Below are 16,369 nucleotides of genomic sequence, written 5' to 3' on the forward strand. Positions count from 1 at the left end.
ACTTGAAATGTTTTATTTAACAATTTTATATGGCTGCCTTCTGACCACCTTTGATTCGGCCAACACCAGTGGTATTATCCACAAACTTAAATGTGGCATTGGAGCTGTGCTCAGCTTTACATTCATAAGTATAAAGTGCGGAGAGCAGGGGGCTAAACACACAGTCTTGGGGTGCTCCTGTGTTGACAGTGACTGTGGAGGAGATGTTGTTGTCTATCCGAACTGACTGGAGTCCACAAGTAAAGAAATTGAGGATCCAATTGCACAAGAAGGTATTGAGGCCAAGGTCTTGAAGCTTATTGATTTGTTTTGAGGGGATGATAGTATTGAATGCTGAGTTAGAGTTGATGAAGAGCACCCTAATTTATGTACCTTCACTGTCCAGATGTTCCAAGGTTGAGTGTGGAGCCAATGAAATGGCATCTGCTGTAGATCTGCTGTGAAGGTAGGAAAGTTAGAGTGGAATCAAGTCGCTTCTCAGGCAGGAATTCATATGCTTCAATGTTCAATGGTTTGATGTTTCAATTTAATGTCAGAGAAAGTATACAGCATACAACTTGAAATCCTTACTCTTCGCAGACATCCACAAAACAGAGAGAAAGAAAATCCCAAAGAGTGAATGATAGAAAACATTTGAACCCCAAAGCCCCTTCCCCCCCATACACAAGTGGCAAAATACTGTTATTTCCAACGCCTCGACATTGCAACAAGCTCTCTCTCTCTCTCTCTCTCTCACTAACAAGGGGAGAGAGATATCGCTCCTGCCACAGCGAGAGAGAAGGCTAACAGCTCGCTGTTTCGATGTTACAGTCCGTTGTGTTGCTCGTTTCGAGTTGCACTGACTCAAGCATCAGCAAACCCTCTCTCTCCATCGAGACAAAGAGAAAGCAATCATACGAGTGCAGGGGCTTCCAACAGCTGCATCCTCAGTCTCGATGTTTTGATTTCCCGCGATGCTTCATTCGGTGACATCACTGAGGCAGGGCCGTGCACCGTAGGGGCACATCTTCCAAGCCATTCCTGGAGATACTGAAGTGCAGGCCACTTGCCGACTTCCAAAGAGCAAGAATCCATTGTCCGTGAAGAACACAGTTTGAGCACAGCTGTAGATCATGGACTCCAACAGGATCCTTGCCAACTTGAAAAGGGAAAAAAAGTTATGAGGACAGAAATCTAATTTGTTTCACAGATGAATTCAAAGAAGTCACCCAGGTCTGCTAAAACCATGTTTAGTTCCTCCCACCAACCACTCAAAGCACTTCATCTCACTGGATGTAACTGCTACTGGACCATAGTCATTGAGGCAGCTTGCCATGTCTTCTTAAGCACCGATATAAATGGAACCTGCTTAAAACTGGTAGTTACTTCAGACTGCTGAAGTGTGAGGTTAAAGATATCTGTGAATACTCCAGCCAGTTTGTCAGCACAGTTCTTTAGTACTCAGTCAGGTACTCCATCTGGGCCAGATCCTTTCCGTGGTTTCACCCTCTAGAAGGATGCTCAGAGACTGAAATCATGGGGTCATCAGGAGCTCTGAGAGTTCATGAAGTTCTGATAGTCAAAGAGAGCAAAGAAGGCATTGAGCCCATCTGAGAGCAAAGCCTTATGGGCACTTGGTTTCACTTTATGAGAGGTGATAGCATTCAAACGCTGTCAAAGCTGTTGAGCATCCTTCAGTGATTCAGGTTTGATCCAGAATTGCCACTTCACATGTGAGATGGCTTTCTGCAGATTGTACCTTGTATCCTACTAGGTTGTCAGACCTGGAAGTGACGGGTCTGGCCCTCAGCAGATTGTGGATCTCATGGTTGATCCAGGGTTTCTGGTTAGGGAAGATTCTGAATGATTTTGTGGGACACACTGAACCATGACTATTTTTATAAAGTCTGTGACAACTATGGTGTATTCATTCAGCTCCTCTGAGTTCTTGAACACAGCTCAGTCCACCAACTCAAAGCAATTATGCATTTGCTCCTCTGCCTCTTTTGCTGTCCTTATCTCTGGAGCCCTGCTCTTCAGCCTCTGCCTGCATGCAGATAGCAAACAGACAGCCAAGTGATCAGATTTCCCAAAATGTGGCCTAGGCATGGAACAGAAGGCATTTATAATTACAGTATAGCTGCGGTCTAATGCTTTGGGACCCCTGGTGCTGCAGGATATACTTTGATGATAATTGGGCAGAGATTTCTCTAAACAAGCCTAATTGAAACCTCCAACAATAATTTGAAAGGTGTCAAGGTAAATGGAAAATGGATGAAGATCTTTCTGGAAATATTATGTATGTTCTTATATAATAATCCTTCGATGTCAGACATTAAGCTGTGTTAATTGAGGTTTCTTTCTCATATCTTTTCCAACTCACAAGATGAATTCCAGTTGTGAAAACTATGGTCTTGAGATTCCACTGTATATTTGATGAACACACCAATCTCACCTTCTCCAGGCATAATATAATTAGGCCATAAGACCATAAGAATATAGGAGCAGAATTGGGCCATTTGGCCCATCATGTCGGCCCCACCATTTCACCATCGCTGATCCATTTTCCCTCAAATACCCAATCTCCTGCCTTCTCCCCACATCCCTTCATGCTCTGGCTTATAAGACTCTGTCAACCTCTGCTTTAAATATACCCACTGACTTGTGGCCTGTGGCAATGAATTGGCCGTGCTCGTGTCATTAAGCAGAACTGTTAATATTGTTTTGAGATTAGTTCTTGGCATCTTCTGCCTGGCCATTGTTATCAATATTCCAAGCATTTAAAGCTGTTTTTGTTCTTATGCTTGTAGCGCCTTCGACTTATGACTCAACCAACTGAGGACACGAAATGTCGGGAGAATGGCCCTGAACAACCAGAGCATGGCAATACCCCAAGTGATGAAGCATATATGTAGATTATTTATTAAGTGTACGATACTAACACTGCCCAGAATATAAATCTTACAATGGTTGATCGAGACCAAGGACTGTAGTTACATTATTGTGCACCTACCTCCTATCACAAATATGACCAATAGTTAAAAGTAAAGGCTATAAACCTTTGTTGTTGGACATCAAGTAAAACTCTTAACTCAAAAAAATCATTCCAGGTTTTGATAACAATGTAATTTTGGCAAACCATCAACAGAGGCAGACTGTTAGCATTTTTAATTCATGGTTTTCTCTTCTGAAGAGCAAGCACAAGCATGTTGGGCCTCTTGGCTTCCTTGTGTCCTGCATGGGGCTAAGATTTTGTGATCATGTGGACGTGATTATAATCACCGTCTTACTGTATGCACATCAACATATTCAGTCTAGTCAAGTTGATAGCACTAAGAGCATTAATCAAAATTATGGTTTTGCAATAAAACTAAAGAATTTCCTCACTTACTCTTTAATTGTCCGGTCATACCTTCCAGAATCTACTTCACTTTACCTGCAACCTCTCCATTCCCATAATGAATGAGACAATGGATAGGAATCCTGTGTGTACCTGTGGCCCACTTTTCAGACTTTTGTCTGGGCACACACTCCAGTTTCTGCTTCACTCGAGCAACGTTGTCAAATGCCGATGTGGAGATTTGCTACTTTTATCCTGTGAGAGAAAGCAGATTGTTGATATTAGGAGAAAGAATCAAAGTAAAGAAATTCTTTATATAGTTGATAGAGTTTTATAATTTAAATTAGTGTTCAAGATAGTCACCTTTAATTCTGTTCCTTTTGCCATCTCTTGTGAGAATGAGAAGTACTAATTTATCCATAATTGACAACATAAGTCGTACAGACTGGAATAAGGAGGAGGATGGACTGGAGGAAATTAGGAATGAGGAGAAGATGCATAGGGAAGGGAGTGTTAGTGAGTGGACATGGAAGAATGAGATACGGCTCATGAAAGTTCAGAAGAGAAAAGGGAATTAGAAGGTGGATCAGTAACCTCCATTTTCCAGCTTCTTGCTCTTAAACTACTGGCAAATGTTCAGCATTCTTTTCTCAGCCTGTATGCTCAGATATCTACAACTATATTACCACTTCATTCATTAACTCTGAGTGGCTTCAACTAAATAGATTATCATGTACACTCTTCCAAACCTTTACGGTCAGAGGCCAAACTATAGTGGTTAGTTTGGTAATTTAAATATAACCTACATATTTGTGTAAACATTTTATTCACTAACCATTACCTTCCATTTCATTTATATTAGAAATAGTTGCAAAAATATTATGGCATTGCTGCATTTATCAGTTCTGATCTGGGAATAACAGTGTACTTTATAACCCAGAGGCTGATAAATGATTATTGATCTCATAGCACTGGGTAGCAGCAGATCAAGGTAGTGCTAACAGTTTTCCACTTTGAGACAGACATCAGCTTGTGTCTATGGCAGCTAAGCAATTGTGACAGGGAAACAGAACCACGGAAGAAATTTTAACTATATTGTATAATGTATTCTAAGTAAAGGCATAGAAAGTATATGTGCATTGATTAAATATTGGTTGCTTTAAAAGATCTATTACAACTATATCTGTCAAAATGTTGTTGTATAGCAAATGTGTAAAAAAAAAGTATAAATGTCTACATCTTATTTAATGTAGTTTTGTCAGAAATAATAATTCTTCCATCATAGACCTTAACACTGCAATAACTCATAACACAAAAAACATAATTAAGGTGTTACTCTTTGAGCATCAGCTATGTATTTAATTTGTATAAAATACATTCAATATATAATGAGTCTAGTAAAAAGAGTATTGTTTTGTAGATTTATAAATGTTAAATTGATCAAATGTACAGTTTTCAACGTATATATTACATGGCGTAGTTCAGTTCTAAATGGTGTTATTGATAAAAGGGCATGATTGTCATATATATGTTGTCAAATTTTTGGAAAGCAAATAAAATCTTTATCTTACACCATGTATACAAGAAGCTGTGCCTTTGTTAAAATGATGCTTACTTTAATAGGAAGGCAGAATATTTTTCAGAGCCCATGATATTCAGCTCAAGATTCATGATTATGCACAGTATGTGATGTATTAGGCATTTCTTTTCCTTATAACACAACAGAGAAATATCAGGACCTCATTAATGCAAGAGATTCTGCAGGTGCTGGAAATCCAAAACAACACACACAAAATGCTGGAGGAACTTGGCAGGTCAGGGAACATCAATGGGAATGGACAAACCCAGTTGACATTTTAGGCAGAGACTCTTCTTCGGGACTGAAAAGGAAGGGGGAAGATGCCAGAATAAAAAGGTTTTTGGGAGGGGGAGAAGGAGGACCAGCTAGAAAGCGCTAGGTGAAGCCAGTTGGGTAGGAAAGATAAAGGGCTGGAGATGAAGGAACTTGATATGAGGGGAGAGTGGACTGTGGGAAAAAGAGAAAAGAGAGGGGACCCAGGGGGCCATCATAGGCAGGTGAGATGAGGCCAGAGTGGGGAATTGAAGAAAAGGAGAAGGAGAGGGATTTTTTCTATCGGAAGGAGAAATCGATATTCCTGATGCAGGTTGGAGGCTGCTCCGACAGAATGTAAGCTGTTGCTCCTCCACCCTAGGATGACCTCTTCGTGGCACAGGAGGAGGCCACTGAACAACATGTTGGACCAGGAACGGAAGTCAGAATTAAAATGTTGGGCCACCGGGAAGCTCCACTTTTGGCAGAGAGAGTGGAGGTGCTCCCCAATATAGGTCTCACCGATGTAGAGGAGGCCGCATCGGGAGCACCGGACACAATAGATGACTCCAGCAGATTCACAGATGAAGTTACTCTCATCTCATGGAATGTAGCCCTTATATGATTTATTATCAGATGTATAATCTTTCATAACAGGCTATATATATTTTATATGGTAATGTAAAGCAAATTCCTGGGAGATTTCCCCTTCTAACTAAATCATTATTCCTTTATTGCTGCTCACTTAAAAAAAATACTGGACAATACAGAACACAATACAAATCTCATATTTCAACTTTCGTAAGTACCAAATTATCTGACCTTGCTTAACATAGCGCTGGACATGGAGATACAGTTGAACTCTGTAAGCTTAGAGAAAGTTGGAAGTAAATTTAGGCAGGTTTACTGCAGCAAGCTTTATGAAATACCTACTGTACCTCTGAATCATGGAGCACACATAGATGTAGAGTGATGACAGGATCGGGTTTGGGATTGGACTAAATTTGGAGTATTATGAATAAATTTGACCCCCCCCCCATATCTAAAAAAAGGATGTGCTGCCTTTGGAGAGGGCCCAGAGGAGGTTCATGAAAATGATCCCAGAAATTAAAGGGTTGACATATGGGAAGTGTTCGATGGCTCTGGAGTTTTGTTCACTGGAGTTCGGAAGAATGAGGGGGGATCTCATTGAAATTGACTGAATATTGAAAGGTCTGGACGCAGTGGACGTGGAGAGGATTTTTCCAGCAGAGGGAGAGTTTAGCACATGAAAGCACAACCTCAGAAAAGAATAACATCGCTCTAGAACAGAGATGAGAAGGAACTTCTTCAGTCAGAGATTTTTGAATCTGTGGAATCCATTGCCATAGACAGCTGTGGATGCCAAGTTATTAAGTATATTTGAAGCAGAGATTGATAATTTCTCTATTAATGTCATTAAAAGTCATGGAGAATAAGCAGGAGAGTGGGATTGAGAGGGAAAATAAATCAGCCATGATCGAATGGCAAAACAGACACATTGCGCTGAGTGTCTTATCCTACTCCCATGGTCTTATGAAGAGTACGTGGCTCCTTTGAGGAGTATGGGCATGATAGGTTACCATCTGGGCTGATCATGCAAAGACACCAGTGATGCCAGGTGTGAAATTCCACAACGCAACTGTGTACGGGCTTCCTCCTCCAGTTAGCCGTCACGCTTTATGCTATCGAATGGTTGCCGAGTTTGTTTTCTGCCATCGGGAAGAAGGTGCAGGAGCCTCTGGACTCACATCACCAGATTCAGGACCGGTTATTACCCCTCAACCATCAAGTTCTTGAACCAAAGAGGATATCTTCATTCAACTTTGCTTGTTCCATTGCTGAAATGTTCCCACAACCTATGGCCTCACTTTCAAACACTCTTCATCTCATGTTCTCGATCTTTATTGCTTATTTATTTATTTGTTTGTTCGTTTATTATTTCTTTTTGCATTTGCACAATTTGTTATCTTCTTAACTCTGGTTGCATGTGCTAATTTGGTGGTTTTTTCATCATTATTATTCTGTAGATTTATTGAGTATTCCCATAAGAAAATGAACCTCAGGATTGCAAAAGGGGACATATCTGCACTTTGATAACAAATTTTTCTTTGAAATTTGAACTTTGATGCTAGACCTTTGGTAAGCAGCATTGAGCAGCACATAAAGCAGATATCTGCTTTGTTGGTTCATTAAAACAAGAAGTAGATTACCGAGAAAAAAATAAAACATGATTGTTCAAACCAGGATGGCGGATTGAGAATAACTTAGAAGAAAAGATGTGTGTTCCAATGGCTGCAGTGATATCATGTGCAAAGATGCGCCAGTACGTGATTGGACAGAGCACTGAGCATGTGTGGGATTGCCAGGATGTTCCAGCATGTGGCTGGGTTAAGACATGTTTTTGAATTACTGTAAATAAAAGTTCTCTAATTCTTTACTGTTAACCCATGGTACGTTTAAACAGAAGTAACATAACACTGGCGAGTTCTCTTAAGAGCCCCGAAGCACCACAGCGAGAGCTATACGCTTTGCCCAGGAAACAACTAGCTTTAAAATGGAGACACGAGAGATTATAGAGATGCTGGAATCCTTGACCAACACAGACAAAATGCCGAAGGACCTCAGTAGGTCAGGCAGCATCTGCGGAAGGGACTGAAAGCCGAAACTTCAGACTGGGACCCTTGATCGGGACCCAGGATTGGAAAGAAATAAGAAGCCAGAATAAGAAGACAGGAGGAGGGGGAGGAGCAGGCACTGGCAGGTAATAGGTGAGTCCAGATGAGAAGGTGTAGGTAGGTGACTGGGGAGGGGGATTGAATGGGAATGATGCGAGAACCTGGGAAATGGTAGGTGGAAGAGGAAAAAGACTGAAGAAAGTGGAATCCGATAGGACAACACAGTAAACAGTGGAATAAAGGGAAGGAGATGGGACACCATAGGGAGGTGATGGGCAGGTCCTGAGCCTGAAGGGCAGGGGGCACAGGAATGAGGGGAAACAAAGGGAAGCATTACTGGAAACTCTGTCTTTAAATGTTATGCATCGCTTGTCTTGAAAACTAAATTGAAAAGGTGAACCGACCTTTCAGCACTTCGAGCTGCACCACCACCAGCAACAACTTGGGACAGCTAGAATATTTCCCACACTCTTGAAAATATTGAAGGGAAATAATGAAAATGAATTCACAACTGACAAAGGTTAGAGCTGCAAACTTCAGTCTCATGCTGCTGTGCGAGATGTGTCATGCCTGCACAGGCAGGCACCTCCCAGTCTCCACCCAGCTAATAGGAGTCACCTGCCACTCATGTCCAACACATCACCTGCAGCCTATTTAATCCTAGCTCTCATTCACAGCCCTTGTTCAGTCACCAAACCAGCCAGCCTCAACCAGTTGCTCCTAGCCTCCAGTTACCTTGTTGCCTGAGGTGTTCAGTATCTTCTCTCTCTTATTTTGCAGTTGCTTGTGGCTTGTTATTAAAGTTATAGTTCACCACTGAATCATCTCTGCTGCCCTACTTTTAGGTCAAGCCTCCTCTGCATCTCCAGACATGAAAATTCATCTAAAACTTTCACAAAACAAAGTAACCTGACTGGTTGCATCACAGCCTGCTATGGAGACACCATTACCCAAGAACTGAAATGCCTACATAAAGTAATGGATACAACCCAGTTCATCACATTACCATTCAGCACATCTACAAGGACCACTGCCACAAGAAAGCAGCATCCATCTTCAAGAATCTTCATTGAGGCCATGCTCTGTTCTCACCACTGCCATCAAGAAGAAGGTTCAGGAGACTCGGGTCCCTCTCCTCCAGGTTCTGGAACAATTGTCCACCATGCTCCTGAACAGGCATTAGATAACTTCACTCACCTCACTGAACGTAACCTATGGCCTCACTCTCAAGGCTCAACAACTCACATTCTCAACAACTTAGTTAATTATTTATTATTATTTGTATTATTTGTTTTTTCATTTGCACAGCTTGCTTTCTTTTACACAGTGGTGTTCATCAAGTCAAGTCAAGCTTATTGTTATTCAACTGTATACATGTACACCATCAAAGGAGACAATGTTTCTCCAAACCAGGTTGTAACACACTGTAGTATGACTTATGAAAGTAAGGATGCAATCTACAGATAAATTACACATAAATAAAGTAAAGTGCATAATTTAAATATTGTAAGGCACAGAACAGATTAGTCAGTAACGGTTTGAATGCAATGCGGCAGGGAGTTCAGAAGCCTAATGATCTGAGGGAAGAAACTGTTTCCCATCCTGGCCTTTCTAGTTTTATGAATCGGAGTCCTCTGCCTAATGCTAGAAAGGCAGAGAGGATGCTGGATGGATGGGTGGGATAATACTAAAGGTTTTACGTATGCAGTGCTCCTGATAAATGTCCCCAATAGATGGTAGGGAGTCCACTATGATCCTCTCAGCCGTATTCACAGTCCTCTGTGGAGACTTCTGTTCCAATGCTCAGCAGCTCAAATAACAGGTGGAGATGCAACTTGTCTGGACGCTGTCAGTGTCAGTCTTTGTATGTAGTTTTTAACTGATTCTATTGATATTACTGTGAATGCCTGCAAGACAATGAATCTCAGTGTAGTATATAATGATGTATCCATACTTTGAATATAAATTTACTTTGAATTTTTTGAGATATAGTGTTAACTCTGAGATTGAAAGTTGTTTAGAGGAGTCGTGGAGACTCTATTGACTCTTGGCCATGTGAGGTCCTGGAGTATGAGAGATTTCTGATCCACCCTCATTTGATTCCTCTTTCCTTTGGCTTAATCTGGAATCATTCTTGATCAGAGTGCAGTTTGGCATTGATCTCTGCAGCTAGCCCCTTGCTTCCTGTGCATGCAGCTGCACAGAATTGCTGCCAACGTTTCCTTCGCCTGAAAGTGATCTGCAATGGAAAGAGGACAAGAGCTGTCATTAGCACGGCACTGAATGAGCAATGAGGAAGGGAGAATAAACATCTAAGCAAGCAACAAACCCCCCCCCCACACACACACAAAAAATAAGGTGCAGAAATGTCTCAGGGACAAAGATGTAAGACCAATCGTGACATAAATTAGAAATCGGACTGACTGCAGCACATAGCTAGGGATAGCCTGAAAGTAAATCGAAACGAAATAGAAGAGAGGGTATGGATGGAAAAAGAAACACTGCAAGGGTAATAGAAACATTGAAAGACTAATGAATAAGGGCAAAGGGAGCAGGAGGCATAATAAACAGCAGCTATAAACAAGGGACAATCTTTTAAACTTGTCGGTGTGGGAGCAGTATGATTAACGCGGAATGCACCATTTAAAACCTCAAACTATTGTCAGTGTAACAGAATAATCATTGGCTCTTTTGTAACGATAAATTGTCAAGTTACGCATACAGTTCTGGGCACCACATTGCAGGAAGAGTGTGGTTCATCTACAGAAGGTGCACTGACACTTCTGAGAATGTTGCCAGGACTGGAAAATTGAGTAAGTTATGGTTGCTTTCTTTGGCACAGAGGAGACCGAGGAAGTCTTAGCATTGGAAATATAAAATGATGACAACCGGAGATATTTATTTATTATTTATTTCTTTTTTTATTTATTGAGGTATAGTGTGGAATAGGCTCTTCAAGCCCTTTGACCCATATTGCTCATTAATCCTCTGATTTAATCCTAGCTTAATTAGGGGACAATTTACAATGACCATTTAACCTATGAACCGGTATGTCTTTGAACTGCGGGAGGAAACTGGAGCACCTGGAGGAAACCCACACAGTCTCAGGGAGAACATACAAACACCTCACAGGCAGTGGCAGGAATTGAACTTGGGTCACTAGTGCTGTAAAGCGCTGTGCTAACCACTACATTACATGCCACCCCTATGGTAATCAGAGAGAAGTTTTCCTCAGAAGTGTGGTTAAAAACTAGGATTTAAACTCATTTAGAGAAGGATTGGAAGGTGAATAAGGGAAACAAAATCAGTCTGATCAAATTAGATGTCTGGAGCTCACTGCCTGAAAAAGTAGAAATTCTTGACGCTTTTACAGCACACTTGAGGAGCCATGCCCTGCAGTGCTGTGAACCAAGTGCTGAAATACTGGGAGGCTCTTTCTCAGTCAGCTGGGAAATGGTGGGATGAATGACTTTCTGAATCATAAATTTCCCTGATTCTCTGATGATGCCTTAGGCCAGGGGTTCCCATCCTGGGGTCCATGGACCCCTTGCTCAATGGTTTTGGTCCATGGGATAAAAAGGTTTGGGAACCCCTGCCATAGGCTGTGGTATTGGCAGATATTTCAGTACTATGTTAAAACAACACTATTAGTCACAGAATAGTATCTGTGAATTGAATTGAATTGAATTCCACATCTGAGTTGATGGTATTCCTGAGTCTCCAGCTTGGACGTGAATTGAATTGACTTTATTACTTACGTCCTTCATGCACATGAGAAGTAAAGATCTTTACATCTCCAACTAAATGTGCAATGTGCAATTTATAGTGATTTATAATAAATACTATGTACAACAGTATAGCATAGAAATACAGTTGTGTCAGCATGAATTAATCAGTCTGATGACCTAGTGGAAGAAGTTGTCCTGGAATCTGTTAGTCCAGGCTTTTATACTGCGGTACCATTTCCCAGATGGTAGCAGCTGAAGCAGTTTGTGGTTGGGGTGACTCAGGTCCCCAATGATCCTTCAGGCCTTTTTCACACACCTGTCTTTGTAACTGTTCTAAATAGTGGGAAGTTCACATCTACAGATGTGCTGGGCTGTCTGCACCACTCCCTGCAGAGTCCTGCGATTGAGGGAAGTACAGTTCCCATACCGGGCAGTGATGCAGCCAGTCAGGGTGCTCTCAATTGTCCCCCTATAGGAATTTCTTAGGATCTGAGGACTTATGCCAAACTTCTTCAACTATCTGAGGTGAAAAAGGAGCTGTTGTGCTTTTTTCACCACACAGCCGGTATGTACAGACCACGCGAGATCCTTGGTGATGTTTATGCCAAGGAAGTTAAAGCTGTTCACCCTCTCAACAGGACAGCCATTGATGTAAATAAGGATTGGTCTGTCTCCATTCCTCCTGTAGTCCACAACTAGCTCCTTTGTTTTTGTGACATTGAGGGAGAGGTTGTTTTCTTGACACCAGTGTGTCAGGGTGATGACTTCCTCTCTGTAGGCTGCCTCATTGCTATTTGAGATTAGGCCAATCAGTGCAGTGTGGTCAGCAAATTTAATTAGCAGATTGCTGTGGGTGGCAACACAGTCATGAGTATACAAAGAGTAAAGGAGGGGGCTTAGTACACAGCCCTGAGGGGCACCTGTATTGAGGAGCAGAGGGGCACAGGTGAGGGAACCCACTCTTACCACCTGTTGGCAATCTGACAGGAAGTCCAGGATCCAGCTGCACAAGGCAGGGTGAAGGCTGAGGTCTCTGAGCTTCTTGTCAAGCCTGGAGAGAGTTATGAGCAATGGACTTAAAGCATTTGATTTGATTGTATTTAGGTACACCTGAAATTTAAATCATTCATTATATGAGGGTTCGCCCTGATTCCTACTATAACTGCAAAAAAAAAATCCTTTTTCACTATTTCACTGTTTCCCAAAATATTCTGTTCATAACATGGACGTGGGCCAACAAGAAAACTCTACCAACATTTTTGGATCCAATTATACACCTTATTGTTTTTGCTTAAAACCTATTGAGAGTAGTCTTTTCAGTAATATTGGGGGAAAGCGCGCGCGCGCGCGCACACACACACACACACACACACACACACACACACACACACAAACACACACACTCTCTCTCTCTCTCTCTCACTCTCTCTCAAGCAAGTGCTCAATGCCAGAAAATATAGCAACATTAAGAATCATCAGCAGCTAAATATGTGAACGAGAAAAATATACATATTAAACTTCAAGGTAAGAATACTGTGTTAAGAAAACTTTGACTAAGATCATGGTTGTATTGGGCTGAAGAGCTGTTGTACTGAGATGTTATTAATATTTTCTGTAATTGTTATCTGCTTCAAAATTGCAAAATAATTAACCCACATTGTGAACTCCTGAACATACAGACCAAGTTCTGAACTGAAAAAAAAATGGAAACAGTTTTCACATGGGAATTCTGCACAAATAACAAGAGCTATTAATGTACTTACTCTATTTCCGAGAGACAAGGGGGTAAACCTGATTTATTCACAGTGTTACAATGGAAATTGGCTATGTTCAGTCTTTTGATGTTCTCGCAGTTGAAAGTCCCTTGCTACAGGAATCATCTTTTATTTATGTGTTGTCTTACAGCTACATTGTATTGCAATAGCTGAATAATAGCACACCTTGTGTTACATGTAAACTTTTCCTGCTGCATGAAGCAAGAATGTTGTTATTCCTGACAAGAATTGTAATTCCTAACTTTGAGGAGCAGATTTTTTTCTTCTCTCCTTGGTAATGACCTTCTCACCAAACAAGAGTTCCTGGTAGCTCCACAGATATTTCATATTCCTGAAACTGTTAACCCAGTGAAAGAGAACAAAGTCAGTCAATGATTAATTTAACATCCTTGGGTACAACACAAATAAAGGGTTTTGTTTAATGTGAATTTGATTCTTCATTACCCTCTTTAACATAATTTGGCCTTCAGAATAAAGTATCCAGCTATTAGAATCCCAGAGCCCCCAGATAATAACAGGAAACTTTTTGAGTTTTAATTCATATAATATTTTGATAGTAATGTAGTTACCTTAGGGATAATTTTATTATGATTTATTAATCTTTTTAAGTCTAAATATTTTTCACAGACTAATTGCATTCTACCAGGTACTATTTTATACTCAGCTTTTTTTTATTCTTTCACTAATAGTTACTACATCATTTGTTTTTCATTTTTATTGTTATCATATAAATTAATATTTTTAATATTAAAAACAGTGTTTGATATACACTTCAGAGCTGAGTATAGAAACACAACTTTGATTATTGGGTAAAAAGAAAACTGGCTCTAAATTGCTTTTCCTGACAAATACTAGGCAGGTTATTAAACTTTGAGCCTGTGTTGTTACTGGGATGTAATCTGATAAGTTGTTGATGTAGAGAAAAGGAAAAAAAGATTAGAAAAGTGGTAAAGTGTACCAATTGACTCATAATAACATACACTTTGGTCTACTTTCATTGCCACAATAGTTCTTGTCCATATATCATGCACCTTCCACACTGTGGTGTAGATCTAACTGCTTACTGGAAGTTTCAATTGATATGCATGTGCTGGTGAGTATTTGCTGAACAATTGGACCCTCGCTGTATATGAAACACATAAAGTATATTATTGGTCCAATGCCGAGGATGCTGATGATGTGTTTTAAAATGCACTCCATGGTACTTTTCTAGAAATTTGCCAGAGTCTTTGGTGATATACTAAATCTCCTCTAAGAAGCCATTAGACAGTACTAGATGCTTCTCTGATCTGTAAAAATCAATTTGCCTTGCCTAAGAGAATACAGACTAGTCATGGAATATCACTCCTGGCAGAAGGAGATTTTAGCACCCCAGAATAGTGGTAACTGAAATATTGTCCCATTACAACTGTAGTTTGCGGTTTACCCTTTCCAAGAATTCCAGAGTTAAAGTTTAGGAACCCCTAACCAGAACTCATTCACATGTGGCCCAAAATATTGCTGGGATGGATTACCAACCCAATCCAGCCATTTCTGTAGTCAGCGCAATCTTTCATTCACTGAACAGCCATAAGTCACGTGGTTGGCCATTTAAAAAGCATTTGAGAGAGTCTCTTAAAGGTTGATATATTCTGACTACAGCAGATGTTGCTCAGCATTCAGGACCTTGGAGAATAACACACTATGTGAGAGAGTTAGCACCACTTCTTTTTGTTTGTTGTCCTGAAGGTTGGTGAAGATGTGCACAGTAGACAGGCTGACTAGTGCTAGTGTCTGTGTTCTCCCAGCAGGCAAGAGCTGCAAACGCACCAATGTCCTCATCAACATAACAATCATCATCTTACAGCAAGCATGTGCCCGTAATTATTATGACCAATGTCAGAAGTGTTCTAGTTTCACATATGTGTGATTGAGTGTCAATTTCACTTTCTAAAAGCCTCTGTGAATTGGCAGAAACTTCTCTCTTACATATAAAGCAAATCATAGAGTCATTGAACACTACAACACAAAAACAGGCCGTTTGGCTCACCTAGTCTGTACCAAACCATTAATCTCCCTAATCACATTAACTTGCACCCAGATCATAACCTTCCATACCACTCCCATTCATGTACTTATCCAAATTTCTCTTAAATGTTGAATTTGAACGGACATTTAACACTTCAGCTGGAAGCTCGTTTTAGACTCTTACCATTCTCTGAGTGAAGAAGTTTCCCTCTTATGTTCCCCTTGAACATGTTACCTTTCACTCTTAACCCATGACCTCTAGTTGTACTCTCACACAACCTCAGTGGAAAAAGCCTGCTTGCATTTATTCTATCTATACCCCTCACAATTTTGTATACATCTAATCCCAGCAACATCCTTGTAAATTTTCTCTGGACTTTCGATTTTATTTTTATCTTTGCTGTTGGTAGGTTACTACAATTGCACACAATACTCTAAATTAGGGCTTTACAAACCTACCTACCTACCTGAGATGCCACTTTCAAGAAATTATGGATCTGATATAGAGTTCAGTGAGGTTTTGAGTGGAATGTGCGGCCTGGAGGCCAAGAATCCTGGAGACGGGGTGCAAGCCCATGATTGACTCCGCTTCTTGCCAATTTCACTGATTGAAGCTTTGAGCAAGTTAGAGATCTATGAGGACGAGAGCAGAAGGCAAACGGGTGTCCAGCACCGTCTGCCTGCATTTGAACCCTCTCTCTCTCTCTCTCTCTCTCTCTCTCTCTCTCTCTCTCTCTCTCTCTCTCTCTCTCTCTCTCTCTCTCTCTCTCTCTCTCTCTCTCTCTCTCTCTCTCTCTCTCTCTCTCTCTCTCTCTCTCTCTCTCTTCCTCTCACTTGCTACTGCTGGAGGAAGGTTCCTAAGTTTAACCGGTCTCTCTCTCCATCTTGCTCACTGCTGCCAGAGGAAGGTCCCTGCATTTCACTTGTCTTTCTCTCCCTCTGGCTCGATGGTGCTGGAGTCTTGGGGTTTTGCCAAGGTTTAGTCGATGTGAATTGGACTCTGAAGTTCAGGT

At 41.0% G+C, this 16,369-nt stretch overlaps 1 protein-coding gene across 1 annotated transcript in view; it reads left to right on the top strand.

Annotated features, from left to right (window-relative positions):
• The window catches only part of slc6a1b (solute carrier family 6 member 1b), a 38,485-nt gene extending 35,410 nt beyond the window's left edge, over positions 1–3,075 (top strand). The window contains exon 14 of the mRNA XM_059944855.1: positions 2,790–3,075. Coding sequence (XP_059800838.1) covers positions 2,790–2,894 — 105 coding nt within the window. The 3' untranslated portion in view covers positions 2,895–3,075. The remainder of the gene's footprint in view (positions 1–2,789) is intronic.
• The last annotated feature ends 13,294 nt before the right edge of the window (positions 3,076–16,369 follow it).

The sequence above is a fragment of the Hypanus sabinus genome, chromosome 19 (genome assembly GCF_030144855.1).
Source record: "Hypanus sabinus isolate sHypSab1 chromosome 19, sHypSab1.hap1, whole genome shotgun sequence".
In the NCBI taxonomy this organism is placed as follows: domain Eukaryota; kingdom Metazoa; phylum Chordata; class Chondrichthyes; order Myliobatiformes; family Dasyatidae; genus Hypanus; species Hypanus sabinus.